This window comes from Otolemur garnettii, unplaced genomic scaffold (genome assembly GCF_000181295.1).
Source record: "Otolemur garnettii isolate 467f Iridium unplaced genomic scaffold, OtoGar3 scaffold00001, whole genome shotgun sequence".
NCBI classification, from domain to species: domain Eukaryota; kingdom Metazoa; phylum Chordata; class Mammalia; order Primates; family Galagidae; genus Otolemur; species Otolemur garnettii.
The window spans coordinates 8,195,213-8,213,175 of NW_003852396.1; the positions used below are offsets into that span (position 1 = coordinate 8,195,213).

General features: G+C 38.6%; 1 protein-coding gene across 1 annotated transcript in view; it reads left to right on the forward strand.

Annotated features, from left to right (window-relative positions):
- Window positions 1-17,963, forward strand: part of DYNC2H1 (dynein cytoplasmic 2 heavy chain 1) — a 267,699-nt gene that overhangs the window by 178,786 nt on the left and 70,950 nt on the right. The window contains exons 77-78 of the mRNA XM_023511235.1: window positions 14,981-15,141; window positions 17,322-17,447. Coding sequence (XP_023367003.1) covers window positions 14,981-15,141; window positions 17,322-17,447 — 287 coding nt within the window. The remainder of the gene's footprint in view (window positions 1-14,980; window positions 15,142-17,321; window positions 17,448-17,963) is intronic.

Sequence of the window (17,963 nt, forward strand, 5' to 3'; positions counted from 1 at the left end):
CCTCCCAAGTAGCTGGGACTACAGGCGCCCGCCACAATGCCTGGCCATTTTTTGGTTGCAGCCATCATTGTTGTTTGGCAGGCCGGGCTGGGGATTCGAACCCGCCACCTTAGGTGTATGTGGCTGGTGCCTTAGCCGCTTGAGCCACAGGTGCCGAGCCTTATGATCCACTCTTACCATGTTGGCCATCAGGACTTTGGCCAATCCTGGGGTATGTTTCTTCTTAGCTGCAACTAATGTTTTGGTTTGTTTGTCTACTGCTGTTTCCTGGTTGTTATATACCTTTTCTGCTACTGCCATAAGTTCAGAAATTGTCTTTCCACTCAGATTCTCCAGTCATTGCAGCTTCCGACTGATGTCAGGTGCTGCCTGGTTGACAAAGGTCATCATTACTGCAGTGTGGTTAATTGGGTCCTCTGGGTCTATAGGGGTATATGTACGATACGCTTCTAAAAGACATTCTAAAAAGGCCCCAGGTGCCTCCTCCTTCTCCTGTCTTACTTGACTGACTTTAGCCAAATTTGTAGGTTTCCGGGCTACTGCTCTGAGACCCCCCCATGAGGATCTGGTGATAGACTTTGATTCTCTCCTTACCTTTAGGAGTGTTATAATTCCAGTTGGGACAGGATAAAGGAAACTTTTCTGCAATTCTCTCTGGGTTAGAGGTAGGATTCCCATCATCTCCTGGAACCAGCTTCCGGGCCTCTGTCAGGATCCTCTCTCTTTTCTCTGTGGTGAAAAGAACCTGGAGAAGCTGACCGCAGTCATCCCACGTGGGATCATGCGTAAAGAGAATTGAGTCCAGCAGATTAATCAAGCCACTGGGTTTCTCAGAAAAAGGGGGTGTCTGCATTTTCCAATTATAGAGGTCACTCATAGAGAATGGCCAGTAAACAACATTCTGACGTCCCTGTGCATCTGGAGGGCCCATGGCCCTTAGAGGTAGGGCCGTAGAATCTGGTTCATGGGCCATTCTAAGTGCTCTATCTCTTTGGACTCTTCCCCTAGTAGTGGGTCCTTTCCCTCCCCCACCTCCCATAGGTGCCACAGGTTCTATCTCATACCCGCCCTCTGCTGGCTGATAGGGAGGTGGTGTTGCAAGGAGGAGGTCTTCTTCTTGTGGACCAGAAGGTGGCAGGACTGGGTAAAGGGAAGGGCTGAGGGGGGCTGAAGGCTTCTGTAGCTTCTGGTATTTAAGAGTAAGGACAGCTGGGTCACAAGAGATAAAAGACTCCAGCCATGGGGCAGGTCTCTCTACTAGCACTTGCCAAATGGTGATATAGGGAACTTAGTTAGGATACCCAGGTTTTCCACAAATCACATCTTTAACCTTGTAAATTGTAGGATGATCTAAAATACCTCCCTCCGGCCACCCAACCTTAAAAGCTGGCCAATTTTCTGGCAGAGTCCACGTAGCCTATTCCTTTTTATGGGTAGCCCCCAGGTTATCTGCTTCCTTCTTGACATCTCTGTAATGTTCAAGGAAAAGATTCAGGGGAGTGCTCTGAGTCTGCCCCATATTATTTTTATTATTTTTAATAAAAGATCAGAAATGTAAATAGAGCTGCTAGGAAGTAGTAAAGACAGGCTATAGTTACTCATTCCCAAATGGACCAGTCTTCTGGGGCCACACTACCAAGTCCAATACCGACCATAAAGACGAGCAGCAGAGAGATTGCCAGCCCGAGGCGGCTGCATGCAGTGAGGGCTGCAAAAGACATAGGAGCAGATATGTTAGCAAAGTAACTTCTGGAGGAGTAAAGTCTGACAAGGTTCCTTGGAGGAAGAGGTCTGCTACCCACTCACAAATGTCCTCAGGGGCACTTGTTCTAGGGCGAGACCAAGCTCCCAAAAGACACTGGCAAAAATACTTGAAAGTGCAATTCAGGCAAAACCCTAAAGGCATTTACAGCTGCGGCTAAAGACTGGCTTCAGACCTATTAAGTTTTTACACAGTGCTTGGGCGCCACCTAGTGGCGTAACTTGTATTAATGGCAAACCTGTGAAATAGTTCTTGAAATGCGCATGCTCTTCTCAGAGCCCACGTTTTAGAACAAAGACTATATATCAAGTTCCCACGCCTCAGATCAGGACAGACAGCAGATTAAGGCTTGAGCACGTGCATGCCCCCTCCCTTTCGAGAGCCTGCACCCCAGGTAGCAGCAAACACTGGAATTCAGACAAACAGCAAGGAAAAGAACTAGGCACGCGTGCCTCCTCCCTCTCTGGAGCCCACCCCTGAACAAAGAGCAGCAGGGGGGCTGATTCTTGCACCGCCCACACTGCCTCAGACAAACAAATCTCGGCCCAGTAGGGCCTCAACTCTGTTCAGACACCAAACCAGACCAGTGGGCCTGAGACCCCCTTAGACCTCAGATAACGGTCCCCACCAGATCAGTGAGCCTGACGCTCACCCAAACCAGCTCAGTGAGGCCAATGCCCCTTGAAAACAATTCAGACAGATCAGACAATCCAGCAAGCCCAGACGTCTCCAAGCCTGCAGCCCAAACCCTTCTTTAGTGCGTCCACCAGGTTATTGGGCCAACATTACCAGGTGCCTAACAGAACAACAGAACAAACACACTCATACACACACATACCAAACTCACCAGCCAGCTGGCTCTTGAATCACTCCATGCTGGATGGAGTCTCAGTGGCAACTATCACGTCGGAGTCACCAAATGTTAGGACCAAAATTATTACCTCTGAGAGTCCAGTCTCAAAAATGAAAGAAGTAAGAAGTTTATTCTTAATAAGCATATGCCTGGACCACTCGCCACTATTCTGCTTTTCTCTTGGGAGTGACCCAGGCATATGCTTAATAAGAATAAACTTCTTCCATGTGTGAGACTGGACTCTCACTGGTAATAATTTTGGTCCTAACACCCTCAACCTTGTGTGTTGATGTGTGTGTTCCTCGGAACTTCTGTTCGATGACGCAGGGGAAAGAACTGCAAACAGAATGAATCTTCAAGGGAGACCGGGACTCGCTCTGGTCGGCGGCCCGGCTCACTCTGCTGATTATCTTATATACTTTCCAACATTTAGTAAGAATTTAACACATTTACAAAGAAGTCAAGTAATGTGAGGAAGCAACCATTTGAGATTACAATTTAGTGTGAAGGTTGAGGAAGGCATATACAATTGATTTTGTTTAGAGTAAAACATTTTGGAGCCTGGCTGTCGGTCCTCTCTTGCCCAAGGTAAGGTAACACATTATAATGCTAATTGAAGGAGGGAGGCAGGGAATAGAACCCAATGCTTCAAAACCGGTCTTTCCAGCCTCCAGCTCATCTCGGCTACTTCTCCACGCCCCCTAGGGAGAGTCACTCTACACATTCCTGCACATCAATAGGCAAGTGCAGATGCTCAGATCCACAAGGAATGCGCTTCCCGGAAGCAGTTTACCTGAAAGAGCACATTGAGGCGAACTGCCATGTTTTGAGCAAAAGGATCTTATCCCCTACACTTGTGGCTTAACACAACAGCAATTTATTGTCTCCCAGTTCTGGAGACTAGAAGTCTGAAATCAAGGTGTTGGCAAGGGTATGCTGCCTCTGAAACAGGGGAATCCTTTCTTGCCTCTTGGAGTCCGGTGGTTTGTTCACTATCTTTGGTGTTTTGGGGCTTGCAGTTGCTCAACTCTAATCTCTGCCTTCATTTCCACATGTTATTTTCCTTGTGTGTATGTCTTTATATGGACATAAACCATAGTGGATTGAAGTATACTGTACCAGGAGTGTCTAACCTGTAGCCCACAGGCCACATGCTGATTATTTGAGGACTGTTTTTTGCTTATTTGTGGTGTTGGACATGGCGAAAGTTATGCAGCGACCTTTTATTTTTCTCATCAGTTTTTGTTAGTGTTTGTATATTTAATGTGTGGCCCAAGGCAACTCTTATTCTTCAAGATTGAATATCCCTGCATGACCTCATCAGAAGTTTACTAATTATATCTGCACTTACTCTATTTCTGAATAAGGTCATATTCTGAGGGTCTGGGGTTAGAACTTCACCATATCATTGTTTTATTGATTTAACTCACAATACCTGCCAACCCCGATTTTCATGTGATGGCTGTCCTCTGCCTCATCCTTCGTGGTATGCAGGAGCATACACACAGACCCTCCTTTCCCTTTGTTTGTTTCCCTCTGTAACTGTTATTACTATCTGACGTATTGTTATTTTTTGTTTATTAATTGTCCAGTAACTATAATACATGCCACACGATGGCACAAACTTTGTTTTATAGTTGTGTCCCCAATGTCTTCAATAGCTTCTGAAACAAATAGGAACTATAAGTGTTTGTTAATTCAGTAACTACCTTCCTTATTGATTCTCCTTAGTTTGATTCTTGCTTCCTTTTCAGCCCCTTTTCTTCAGGAGATTGTATGGTCTTTTAAAAATCTAAATGAAATCTTTCTTGTATAAAATCTTCAAAGTCTTCTAGAAACATGAAATCAGGTTCCTTATCTAGGATTACAAAACCTCACCCACAGCCTGGCCCTCCTCCCTAGTCTCTCCAGCCTCACCTGGAACTCCTCTTGTTCACTGTGCAGACAAGCCCTAGAGGCAAAACAGCCCTAGGCACTCTCTGTTGCCCTGTGTTTTCCCTCCTCTTTTTTTCATGAATGGCTCCTCTGTATCATTCTGATGTTAGCTTAAAATGCTGCATTTTCAGAGAAGTTTTAGGCTATCTCATAAGTACCAGCACATTAACCTGATTTACTTCTCTGCGTAGCACGTTTTACTATTGGGTATATTTCTGGTTTATCTGTGTATTTATTGCCTATTCCTATAACTTAATTGCAAACTTCAGTAAAATGAGTCAGTTTTTAAAGATGCTCTTAAAAGTTTATCCTTTGTCCACATATTTAGTCTGTAAAAGTACAGTCTTTGTGCAGCATTGCATATGACCTTGCTTATTGATTTCATAGTTTGAATGTCTATCAGTTCTTTGGAATACTTCAGTTATGGTACTATTATTCCAGGTCAAAAGACATTTAAGGTTTAATGGCATTAACTGAAATCCTCATGATAGTCATATATTCAAATGCTTTGAAAGTTTATATACTTGTAAAACCATGCTATTTCTAAGCAAATATTACATTTATTGTATGGCTAGATTACTGTATTTGATAAAATAGCTTTGTTAATATATTTTTATGTAAAATTGGAGTTTTATTATATGATTAAGTTTTTAAAATTCAAATTGCTAGAGAACAATAAGCACTTACTTCTTTTTAAATCAAATTCTAGAGATTTGACTCCAAATGTATTTTCTCAAGCATCATTCATATAGAAAGATTTAGTAAGTTTTAACAATCCTTTTTATATTCTATAAACTTTAAAATAGTAACTGTAACTTACAAAGATATCTTCATGAAATTAGTTTTGATTTGAAGATTTAAGTTAGCATTAGCAGACCTCAAACTTTTTAGACTTAACTGTTTCTATTTCTATTTCTACAAAGCAAGACTTACATACTAGCAAAATTTACTCCATTACTTTTTAAAAATAGTGGCTACCAGATACAAATATTCTGACTTCAGCAATTCTGCTTTAATTTTGGGTTTAGAAAATACTATCATTATTGGGTTTCAAGGCAGCTGCTATCCCCTAAAATGTCACGGTTTTAGGCAGCTGCCTGGGTCCTAGATTCTTGGAGTGCTCTTGGTTGAAAAATGATCAAATACCCCAAAATAAGACAAGCAGGAAACAAAATTTACTGAAGAAGAAAAAGATAGGTTTACAGAGTAAGAAAATCTACAAAACCAGATACATTTGCCGTAGACAGTCATCAGGCCTCCATTGCCAAGACAAGTTGGTAAAGAGGCCAAGAGGCCTGAGTTATGGCTGACAATTCTCTTTTATAACCATCTGGTTCAGTTCTACCTCATGGTTCAGAGGTCACCTTGGAACCAGAGTCTTATTGCACATGTGGGCCTCTTGTGACACTTTCTTAGAGCCGTGGGACAGGTGTGTGGACTGCATGATAATTAGTCTTAAGGCTATCCTAAGTAACCTTTAAGACTATTGTACCTGTTGTTAGGCTGGAGAGTCTTCCACATCCTTTTGTATTTGGCACACTACGTTCTGATTGGTAGATTGGTGGTCCCTCCTCCCCAGGTTTGAGCAATCACATGGGGAAAAATTGAGATGAGTGACACCAACATGAGGACCTGGGCCCCCATCCTTGTCCTTCTTCCCAGGAGAGCTGTTTTCTTATTACCTAACATTATGAGCAAGGTATCAGTCTGTGTATATTGAGAATATAAAGAACTATGTTTCCATAAAGTGCTGTGATAATAAGAACCAGAAAACCTTAAAACCTTTTTGACATAAAAGTTTTAAGGGTTGTGTCAAAAAGGTTTTATTTTGAGCCATGCAACTTTCCTAGTTTTATGTATAATCATTTACCTCTCTCATTCATGGTACTCTCCTGTCTTATTGTCTATGGTACTATGATACTATCCAAAGCCCAATTTGTCTTGTAAAGTCTGAGTTTAAAGGGAAGGAAGACATAAGGATATATGCATTCCTTTCCAATTGCTTCCACAAATATACCAGCTTTAAAGAATACCTATTTATTATTATCTTTTGTTGGTCAGAAGTCTTGTGACTTTCCAGGTTTCTCTGCTCTAAGTCTCACAAGACTAAATTATTGTTGGCCTTTGGAGTGTTTATTGGGAAGCTCTGGAAAGAATCCACTTTCAGACGCGTTTACATTGAGCCCGACATAGTCACAGGACTGAGATTTCTTTCTGTCATTTGGTGTAATTCTCAACTTTCAGAGGGCATTTCTGTCCTTTGGTATATAGTCATCTTGCTCCATTTTTAAAGCCAACATTAAGGCAGTGCCTGTGGCTCAAGTAGGACACCAGCCCCATAGACTGGAGGTGGCGGGTTCAAACTCAGCCAGCTAAAAACTGCAAATATGCCTTATGCCTCAGATTCTCAAGAAGCCAGGAGTACAGGCCTGTGCCACCATACCACCTATTTTTTTCTGTTTTCAGTAGAGACTGGATATTGCTCAAGCTGGTCTTAAACTCCTGAGCTCAACTGTTCCTCTCACCTCAGTTTCCCAGAATGCAAGGAGTATAGGTATGAGCCATCATGCCTGGGCAAACCAATGCTTATGTGAGGGCTATCCAGAAAGTATCCAGCCAGGTAATATGAAAAATAGTAAAATGGTATTAATGTGGCTGGATACTTTCTGGACAGACAGTATATACTCAGCACTTAAAGTGCAATGAAAATTTTATTGGCCAGCTCGGAGCAAGATGGCAGACCATAAGGATAGTTCAGTTGAGCTCTCTTAGAGCAACTGCAGAAAAAGGGAAAACCTGGCCAGACATGATATGGAGACATGGAGACCCAGAGTTGTAGCTCAGGGAGCATAGTAAGGATGTGATGAGCTGGATACAGCATATGATATAGAGCCGTGGAAATCTGATGAATCTGGCAATCCAGCAAGTGATTGCTACTTGTTAGGATTGGCTGGCCCGCACTGAGGTCAGGGACAGGAAGAAGCCTTTCCGGAATTTTCAATTCTTGGGGTAAGCTGCATGTTGAGTGGAAAGCTTAGAAGGGGGAGGGACTAAAACAGTATATAGCAACCAGATTTGAATGCCATTTGGAATAGATTTGCCATAGGTTTGGTTGCTGGTGAATCAGCCATACTGAGAAGGTCTTGACAGCCAGGGAGCTACCATTGTAGAAAGGTCATGAGAAGGTCTTAATAGGGCCCTAAAGCACAACCATTTTAATTCTGCCTGCTGGGATCAGAACTTCAATATTGGGATAGGCTGAGGGACTACTGTACCCCCTGGAAATTGGGGTCAGGGGCACTGTGAGACCCACCCCTGAAGGAGTCTTGTGAGCTTTAATATCTCAACCTGGCAGAGTCTGAATGTTGAAGAAAAAGGCAATCACCAAAGGCAACTATGTATGGAATAAGAACCATAAAAATTGCTGGTTGTGCTAGCTGTCTCCTAAAAAACCCACAGTGCCACCTGCTGTCTTGGCAACATATTGCAACATATTGTCATAAAGAGTGAGAACTTCTGTTTTTTTGGCCATGAGGAAGAGTTTGGCTTTGCTCAGGCTGAAGCGACTTCAAGACCTAAGCTCTAAGACAAGTTAATTTGGAGCAAAGAAGGGTGTGAGAAGGAAAAAGGGGAACAAGGAGGAAAACAAGAAGAAAGAATACATGAGGAGGAACCAACAGAAAAATTTAGGCAACATGAAAAACCAAAACAGAAGAACGACCCCAAGGGAACATGAGGCAACTACTGCAAAAGACTCCACCCATAAAGAATTAATGGACTTGGGCTTGGTCCCCATAGCTCAGTGGTTATGGCGCCGGCCACATGCACTGGGGCTGGTGTGTTTGAACCCAGCCTGGGCATGCTAAACAACAATGACAACTACAACAAGAAAATAGCCAGGCATTGTGGCAAGCATCTGTAGTCCCAGCTACTTGGGAGGCTGAGGCAAGAGAACCACTTAAGCCCAAGAGTTTGAGGTTGCTGTGAGCTGTGATGCCATAGCACTCTACCAAGGGCAACACAATGAGACTTTGTGTCCAAAAAAAAAAAAAAAAAAAAAAAAGGATGATAAGGACAATAAAAGGAATAGATGAGGAGATGAAAAGACAAAACCAAAAGTTAGATGAGAGATGTGTAGAATATAGAAAGGATATGACGCAGTTTAAGGAAATGAAGGAGCCAATCAGGGAATATAAAGATGCAGTAGAAAGTGTCAAAAATAGGTTAGACCATGGAAAGAACCTCAGAGCTAGAGGATAAAGTTTCCGAGATAGCCCAGGTAGTTAAAGAGACAGAAAGCAGAACAGTTGCTTAGAGAACTACTAGACTCCATGAAGCATTCAAACATACAAATAATAGGGATTCCTGAAGGGGAAGAAGAATGTCTCAAAGGAATAGAAGCCCTGCTGGACACTGTCATAAATGAAAACTTAACAAAGTTTGACTGAAGACCCTGACACTCTCCTTTCCAATGAATGTTGAACCCTGGGTCATCTCAACTGAAACAGAGCCTCTCCAAGACACATTGTAATGAACCTATACAAAGTCAAGATGAAAGAAAAAATTCTGCAAGCATCCTGAAGTAAATGCCAACTAACCTACAGAGGCAGAGCCGTTAGGACAACAGCAGACTTTTCAAGCCAGAATAGCAGTGTCATCTACCTTCAAAATCCTTAAATAAAACAAGTTTAAGCCCAGAATTCTGTATTCTGCTAAGCTAAATTTTAAATTGATAGAGAAATCAAATCATTTATGGACATACAAGCACTGAGGAAATTCACTGCAACAAGACCAGGTCAACAGGAAATGCTTAGACCTATTCTCAACACTTACTATCACAATGGACTACCAGCAAAGTAAACATCCAGAAGCTAAAGATCAAAACATATCTTCCATATCTATCCTTTGTGGTGCAAAGGATAAAACTACACAGTGGACCTTCACAAAATAAGATGAATAGAACTCCATCATGCTTCTGAATTCTCTCAATAAATGTCAATGGATTGAATTTACCACTGAAGAGGCACAGGCTTGCTGATTGGATAAAAAAAGCACAAGCCATCCATATGCTGTTTCCAGGAGACCCACCTAGCCTTGAGGGCCAGACTCAGGGTTAAGGGATGGAAAACAGTATTTCAAGCAAATGAAAATCAAAAGAAAGGAGGGGTTAATCTTATTTTCAGATACAAGTGAATTTAAAACAACTAAAATGAAGAAAGACAAAGATGGACACTTTATACTGGTCAAAGAAATAATATAACAAGAAGACATTTCAATTTTAAATTTTTATGCACCCAACTTAAATGTTCCCAGATTTTTGAAACAGACATTGATAGGTCTGAGCAATATGATATCCTATAACACCATAATATCTGGGGACTTTAAAACTCCTCTGACAGGACTGGACAGATCCTCTAAACAGAAATTAAACAAAGATATGAAGGACTTAAATGTGACCCTAGAACAAATGGGATTAATAGACATATATAGAACACGCCATCCCAAAGCTAAAGAATATACATATTTCTCATCAGCCTATGATATGTACTAAAAAATTGACCACATCCTAGGATATAAATCAAACCTCAACAAAATTAAAAGAATAGAAATCATACTTTGTATCTTCTCAGGCCACAAGGCAATGAGGTAGAACTCAACTCCAGCAAAAATGTTCATCCCCACACAAAGACTTGGAAATTAAATAACCTTATGCTGAATGATAGTTGGGCTTAGGAAGTGATAAAGGAGGAAATAGTTAAATTCCTCTAATATAACAATGATAAAGACACAAGTTACCAAAACCTGTGGGATATATCAAAACCACTCTTAAGAGGGGAATTTATCACATTAGATACCTACATTAGAAAAACAGAAAAAGAGCACAGCAGAAACAAACTCATGAACCATCTTATGGAATTGGAAAAAGTGGAACAATCTAATCACAAACCCAGCAAAAGGAAAGAAATAAGCAAAATTAAATCAGAGATTAATGCAACTGAAAACAAAAGAATCATTCAAATAACAAAACAAAAGTTGGTTTTTCAAAAACAAGAATAAAATTGATAAACCTTTGGCCAGATTAAGTAGAAACAGTAAAGTAACATCTCTAATAACCTCAATCAGAAACAATAAAGGAAAAATAACAACAGATGCCACAGACATAATTAAGAGATCATCTCTGAGTACTATAAAAAACTCTATGCGCAGAAATTTGACATTGTGGAGAAAATGGATCAACACCTGGAATCACACCCTCTCTCTAGACTTAAATCAAGAAGAAATTGAACTCAAATTAATCTACATAAAAAAGTCAACAATCCGGGTGGCACCTCCTGTGGCTCAAAGGAGTAGGGTGCCAGCCCCATATACCAGAGGTGGTGGGTTCAAACCTGGCCTCAGCCAAAAACTGCAAAAAAAAAAAAAAAAAGTCAACAATCCCTTAGATCAATGGGCAAGAGAGATGAATAGAACCTGCAGATGAATGTCTAACAAACTTATGAAAAAAATGTTCATCATCCCTAATTACCAGAGAAACACAAATCAAAACTACCCTAAGTTATCCTAACCCTTGTGAGAGTGGCCCACAGCACAAAATCACAAAACTGCAGATGCTGGTGTGGGTGTGGAGAGCACTTTTACCCTGCTGGTGGGATTGCAAACTAATACAACCATTTTGAAAAGAAGTATGGAGAATCCTCAAAAACTCAAACTAAACCTCCCATTTGATCCCTGAAATCTCATTACTAGGCAGCTACCTAGAAGAAAAAAAATCATTTTATCATAAGGACATTTGCACTAGACTATTTATGGCAGCTTAATTTACAATTGCCAAACTGTGGAAACAACCTAAATTCCTACCAATCCAGGAATGGATTAATAAGCCATGGTATATGTATATCATGGAATACTATTCAGCCACTAAAAAAGATAGAGACTTTACACCTTCATATTAACCTAGATGGAGTTGAAGCACATTCTTCTTAGTAAAGCATCACAGGAATGGAGAAGTAGGAATCCAATGTACTCAATTCTGGTATGATTCTGAATTGATGACCTTGTACATGGTGGGGGGTGGAGTACATGGAAGGAGGGAGCGAGGTGCAGGGTCTTGGTGTGTGACGTACTTTTTGGAGGTAGGACACAATTATAGGAGGGACTTTACCTAAGAAATGCAATCAGTGTAACCTGAGGGGAAAAAAATAAAGCAGCAGTCACATTTAAAAAGAAGAAAACAGGTACCCTGAGATATCACCTAACCCCAGTGAAAATGGCCCACATCACAAAATCTCAAAGCTGCAGATGATGATGTGGATATGGAGAGAAGGGAACACTTTTACATTGCTGGTGGGATTACAATACAACGTCTTTGGAAGGAAGTATGGAGAATCCTCAAAGAACTCAAATTAGACCTCCCATTTGATCCTGCAATCCCATTTTTAGGCATCTAGCCAGAAGAAAAATGATCCTTTTATCATAAGAATATTTGCATAATTTACAATCACCAAAATGTGGAAACGGCCTAAATGCCCATCAACCCAGGGATGGATTAACAAGCTGTGGTATATGTATACCATGGAATACTATTCAGCCATTGAAAGAGATGAAGATTTTACATCTTTTGTATTAACCTGGATGGAGGTGGAACACATTCTTTTTAGTAAAGCATAACAAGAATGGAGAAGCAAGTATCCAATGCACTCTATTCTAATATGAAGGCAGTAGATGATCTAATACAATGGGTAGGGTAGGGGAATGAGGGAGTGGGGAGAGGGGAGGAGGGAAGGGCATTGGGGTCACAGTGTATGGCACACCTCTTGTCAGTGGGACACAATTATAAGAGGGACTTTATCAAATGCAATCAGTGTAACCTAATTCTTTGTACCTTCAATGAATCCCAAACAATAATAATAAAAGTTGAAGTGGCAAAAAAAAAAAAAAAAAAAAGAAAGAAAGAAAGAAAATTATATTGGCATTTTATAGGCAGGATAGCTATCATTAAATTTTAGCTATCATAAAATTTAATCCATATAACATGAATGTCACCTGTGTTATGTTAAATGGTAAATACTTTTCATTATTTTTTTCTCTAATTCAAATGTTCTATTGCTTTAACATTTTATGTAATATAAATTTGTGGACATTTATTTATTCCCTGTGGTATTTTAAAATTAGAAGATAAAATTGAATATAGGTTCTGAATATAAAATAATGAACAAAACAATATGGTTTCTGCTCTCATGAAGTTTACAGTCCATATTTGTTAAATTAACAAATGATGTGATAATCTTCATTTTTACTTTTTAAAGACAGTTTTTATATTGGCATATGTTTTCTAAATAAAACACATTTTAGTTAGTATTTTGTATGATAATATTTTTTTTTACATATTTTTATCATACAGGGGATACAGAGGAATAAAGACAAGAAACAACTAGTATTCCATCATTCAAAGAATGTTAACATTTCAATGCATATCTTTCTATTCTTATGGACATTACAATATGAAATCATGTTGCCTATTTTACTGAAGGATGTGCGTTTTCTGCAAATTATCTTTTACCTAAACATTTTTATAACTTCAGTTTCATTGTATGGCTACTGGGAATTACTCAGTAAGACTCCTGTTGTTAGAAACTTTTAATTTCTTTCCTCTAGTTTTAATAATATTAACAGCTGCAGTGAAAGTCCTTGTATACACTTCTGTGTCCATGTCTTGAATTATTTATTAATTATTAAAATTTTTAATTTTGAGTTAAAGTTATGCATATCTTAAAGACTCTTGATACATTTTATTAAATCATTCAATATATTTAATTGGTCTGTAATGTTTATTGAGTTTATTAGTAAATAAATGTATATTTAAATGACTGGAAATATTTCATATTACATTGTCACAAGTACATAAGTAATCTTTTCTATTAGCTCTCAAAACTGGGTAATAGTTAAAATTTAGTTAAAAATAAAATTTATAAAATATAAAGAAGCAATTTATCGATCTTAAATGTCTACTGGAGTAAATTTCACCTGGTATTAGGACTGTTTCTGCCTTTGGAGATTCTCATTTGTCATTAGGGGTTGCCTTTGTCAAAAATAGAGGAGGGTGTTTAGGTATGTAGTGCGTCATTTCAGGCTGATATGTAGAAATGCCTTTTTTGACTCATGATGATGACATTGAATTCCTGTTTGAAAGTTTTTGCTATAAAATTCCTTAAGAATGTCTATTTTTGAGGTACAATAGTCTTATTCATTCCTACTTTTGAGGATATGTGGAAGCCCTTCTTGTCTGTGTAAGTCATCCTGTAGTTGATTTTGTTCTCCTAAAACTCCCTTTATCTGTAAAGTCCCGTGTTATACTCTTTTTTAGCTCAATTCAAACTAGTATATTTTAAATTATTTATTTAAATGTACCTTTTTATGGCAGCATTTATTAGATATATTAATAGTGGAAACATTCACATTTTAGCAGGTAACATTTAAATGTATGATAATTGCAAAATCACAATTTTTTAACTTAATAAGATGTTATAGTTTATGAAGAGTTATGGAGTAGAAAAGGTTCAGACAAATTATGTTTGAGTACAGTTAGCAGTTTGGTGCCCTATGCCCAGATATTCAGTTTTCTGAGTATTAACTTAATACTAATGAACATAGTGACATTTGTTTCTAAGGATCATTGTGTGGCTTAAATAGCAGGTAAACAAACTACCCGGCATAATGCTTAGTATAGTGTATATGATGCATAAATGGAATTTATTATAATTATCATATTTTATGTCTTCCTCCAAAGGGCCTATGGATTGCTTTATTCCTGTTGTACAATTGAGGAAACTGAGGCACAGTGCATTTTAGGATTTACATAGGGTCATTCAGCTAACAAATGTAAACTGACAACTATTTATTTCTGTCTCTAAACTGAGCTTTCTTTTCACCATCTATAGTACTTTTTCTGCCCTAATACATCCTAGTAGGAAGTAAAAACTTTTCACACTGTACCATGACAGTGAAATTCTTTACCCAAATTGTGAAAAATCTAATCCCCCATATGCATAGCATAGAGTATGCACTCAGCTATCGTGTAAATTAATAAATTGTATTAATGAGATTTAGAGGGGTGGCTGAGTTCAGTCTTCTCTTGTAGAAAGAAAATTTGTAAATTGAGAACACAGGGCTGGCTATGTATTTTTTCAGCTGTTAAATATAGGAATCAGGGTCTATGATTAGATGATATCATACTTGGAAAAAGTATTTAGAAAAATGCCTGGCACATTAACTATTCAATATATGTTAGCTGTTAATACTATGTGAATGACTTTACATAAAAAAACTTTAATATATATGTAGATTATAATTTGCCTATATTCTCTATTATTATGTAATTTTTTTACATAGTTTTTAATAGTGAATATATATTTTTTAAATGTATCTTTTAGGACTGAAAGAGTTGTCCCCACTTCCTCTAAATCTCAAACGTTTATATAAAGAGACACTAGAAATTGAACCCATCTTGATAATCATTTCTCCGGGTGCTGATCCTTCTCAGGAACTTCAAGAACTTGCTAACGCAGAGAGAAGTGGCGAGTGTTATCACCAGGTAAAAACATATTGCACTGCTGTTGCTATTCCTGCCACACTTTATCCCACTAGTGAAATGGACATTTTTGTTGTGTTATGACAAATAATGCTATTAGGCAGCTAGCTAGACATAAGCAGGGCAGATGACAGATGTGGGTAGGCTATTTTGGACTGGTCTAGGTCAGGCTGACTTGGACTATTATGGAAATGAGAAGGAATTCAGACCCTACAGGTGGCCTGTTATTAAGACCTTGCCAGAGGGTTGTTTTCAAGACCTTGCAGAGGTGATGTTTTGAGAACAGAGTTAATTAAGACCCTGGGAGACTTCCAAGAAGCAGCTGATAGTACTCAAAATTGCATACAAAACCCAGAGACTGTGCTTTCTATGCCTGCAGTCACTAGTACCTGGCTAACTTGTAGATTATAGATGTTTTGCAATATGTTTGTTTATAAAATTTCTTCTTCTTGCTAAAACTTTACTTGCTCTTTTTAATTATTTTAATTCTCAGAACTTATGGGTGTTATCTTACATGGCAAAAGGAATTTTGCCGATGTATTTAAATTAATGATCTTGAGGTGAGAAATTATCGTAGGTTATCTAGATGGGCCCAATGTAATCACAAGAGTCCTTATAGGAGAGAGACAGGTGAATTACAGTGAAGATAGGACATATGATGACAAAAGCAAGGCCAGAGAAGAAAGAAGATGAAAGCTGCTGTGCTGCTGGCTTTGGAGGTTTAAGAGGGAGCTACCAGCAAACAAATGTAGGTGGCTTCTAGAAACTAGAAAAAGGAGGGGATGAATGCTCTCTGAGAGCCTCTGGAAAGAACACAGCCCTGTACAACTACCTTTATTTTCAAACCCAGACACCTTGATTTTAGACCAGTGAAACTAATGACTTCCTGAAATCTGATAAGGTAATATTTTGAGTTAAAGCACTAAATTTATAAGGCTGGTGCGGAGGTTGCTCGAGGCTACCCGGAAAGTAAGGGCTAGCCCGCCTTCCACAAGCTTGTACTTCTTTTTTTTTTTTTTTTTTTTTTTGAGACAGAGCCTCAAGCTGTCCCCCTGGGTAGAGTGCCGTGGCATTACAGCTCACAGAAACCTCCAACTCCTGGGCTCAAGCGAGTCTCCTGCCTCCGCCTCCCAAGTAGCTGGGACCACAGGCGCCTGCCACAACGCCCGGCTATTTTTTGGTTGCAGCCGTCATTGTTGTTTGGCGGGTCCGGGCTGGGGATTCAAACCCACCACCTTAGGTGTACGTGGCTGGCGCCTTAGCCGGTTGAGCTATAGGCGCTGAGCCCAAGCTTGTACTTCTAATCCTCCTCTCGCCTGGTTCCTTCCTGCGCTAACCGAGACCAGGGCCACAGGAGCCCAACGGGTCGCGACATTATTAGAGCAGCAAGCAATAGGAAAGTCATACATTTGCTCAAATTTTAAGAATGAATTTTAGAATTTTGCTTGGATACTTTTATAGTAAATCGCAGTAATCTTTACCTGCACTTTCTTTACCTGACATGAAAGAACTGGATAAGTATTTTAAGTAAAATTTATCTAATATAACACCATACTTTTCCCTTAGGATAGGAGCTTTTCTTTGTTCAGATTGCCTCTTTTTCTCAATTCAATTTGTATATAAGTTAGAAAATTACATTTATTAGTTTACCCTTAATTTTTGATAAGCGAATAATTAAATCATTTCACTGGGAGAATAATTAATAATCATTTATAAAAACATTCATACGTCATAGCAACCAAAACTTGAAAAGTGAGAATTTTACAAGGGATAATACAAGTAGAAGACAATAAAGTGGCAGAGCTGTTAGGCTCAGTTGTGCAGGTTTTGCATTGACTAAGTCTAGACAGTTTCATTCAGTCATAGTTACAATAGATTAGTATATTCATTAGGACAATATTTGGTTATCAGTGAGGTATGTCAAGGAAGGGGAGCCATTTTCTATAGGTTGTACCTGTTAACAGTGACTTTGGCAGGAAGATTAAACCATTCAAATAAACTTTTGATTATTTAATATTCTTGGAAAAGAAGATTAATTCCTGGTATTAGTTTGTTTCTTCAGAATTTAATATTAAAGCCAATTAGGGAGGTTTAGGGATTATTATTATTGAATTTCTTATAATGTTATGTTACATGTTAGCAGATCTGTTTTTTAATTTTGTTTTCTATTTTTGTTTTTGCAGGTTGCCATGGGTCAAGGTCAAGCTGACTTAGCAATTCAAATGCTAAAAGAATGTGCCCGCAATGGAGATTGGCTGTGTTTGAAGAACTTACATCTTGTGGTATCTTGGTTGCCAGTTCTGGAAAAGGTAGATTCAGATAAATATAATATAAATATTATCTAATAAATTCAATTCTGTAAATCTCCAAGGAGTATCAATACTAAAATATGTCACACGTTATTTATGGTGTTTTTAAATTAATATTTAAAGATACAATTTTAAATTAAATATTTTCTTCTTACATGTGCACAGTTGTGCAAAATAAATTGTTAATAGGAAGTCTATAAAAATCTTTTTAGAGGCATTTAAGAGAATCCAAGAAATTTTTAACTTGAATTGACAGGAAAATTCAGAGAATTTTTCCAAAAGGAAAACTAATAGGGAAATTCTTTGTAAAAGACTGTAGAAGACCTATTTATGCGATTACTTTCTTTATACTCATTCTATTAATCTGCAGGGGAAGAAAGGATGCAGAGAGTGAAGGGGCAGCCGTGATTTCATTATTATTATTTTTTTCTTTTCTTCTCCTTTTTAGATTAGTAATAATAGTTAATAGTTAGAGAAGAACAAAAAAACTGAGGAAAAGAAAAGGCAAAGGAAAAG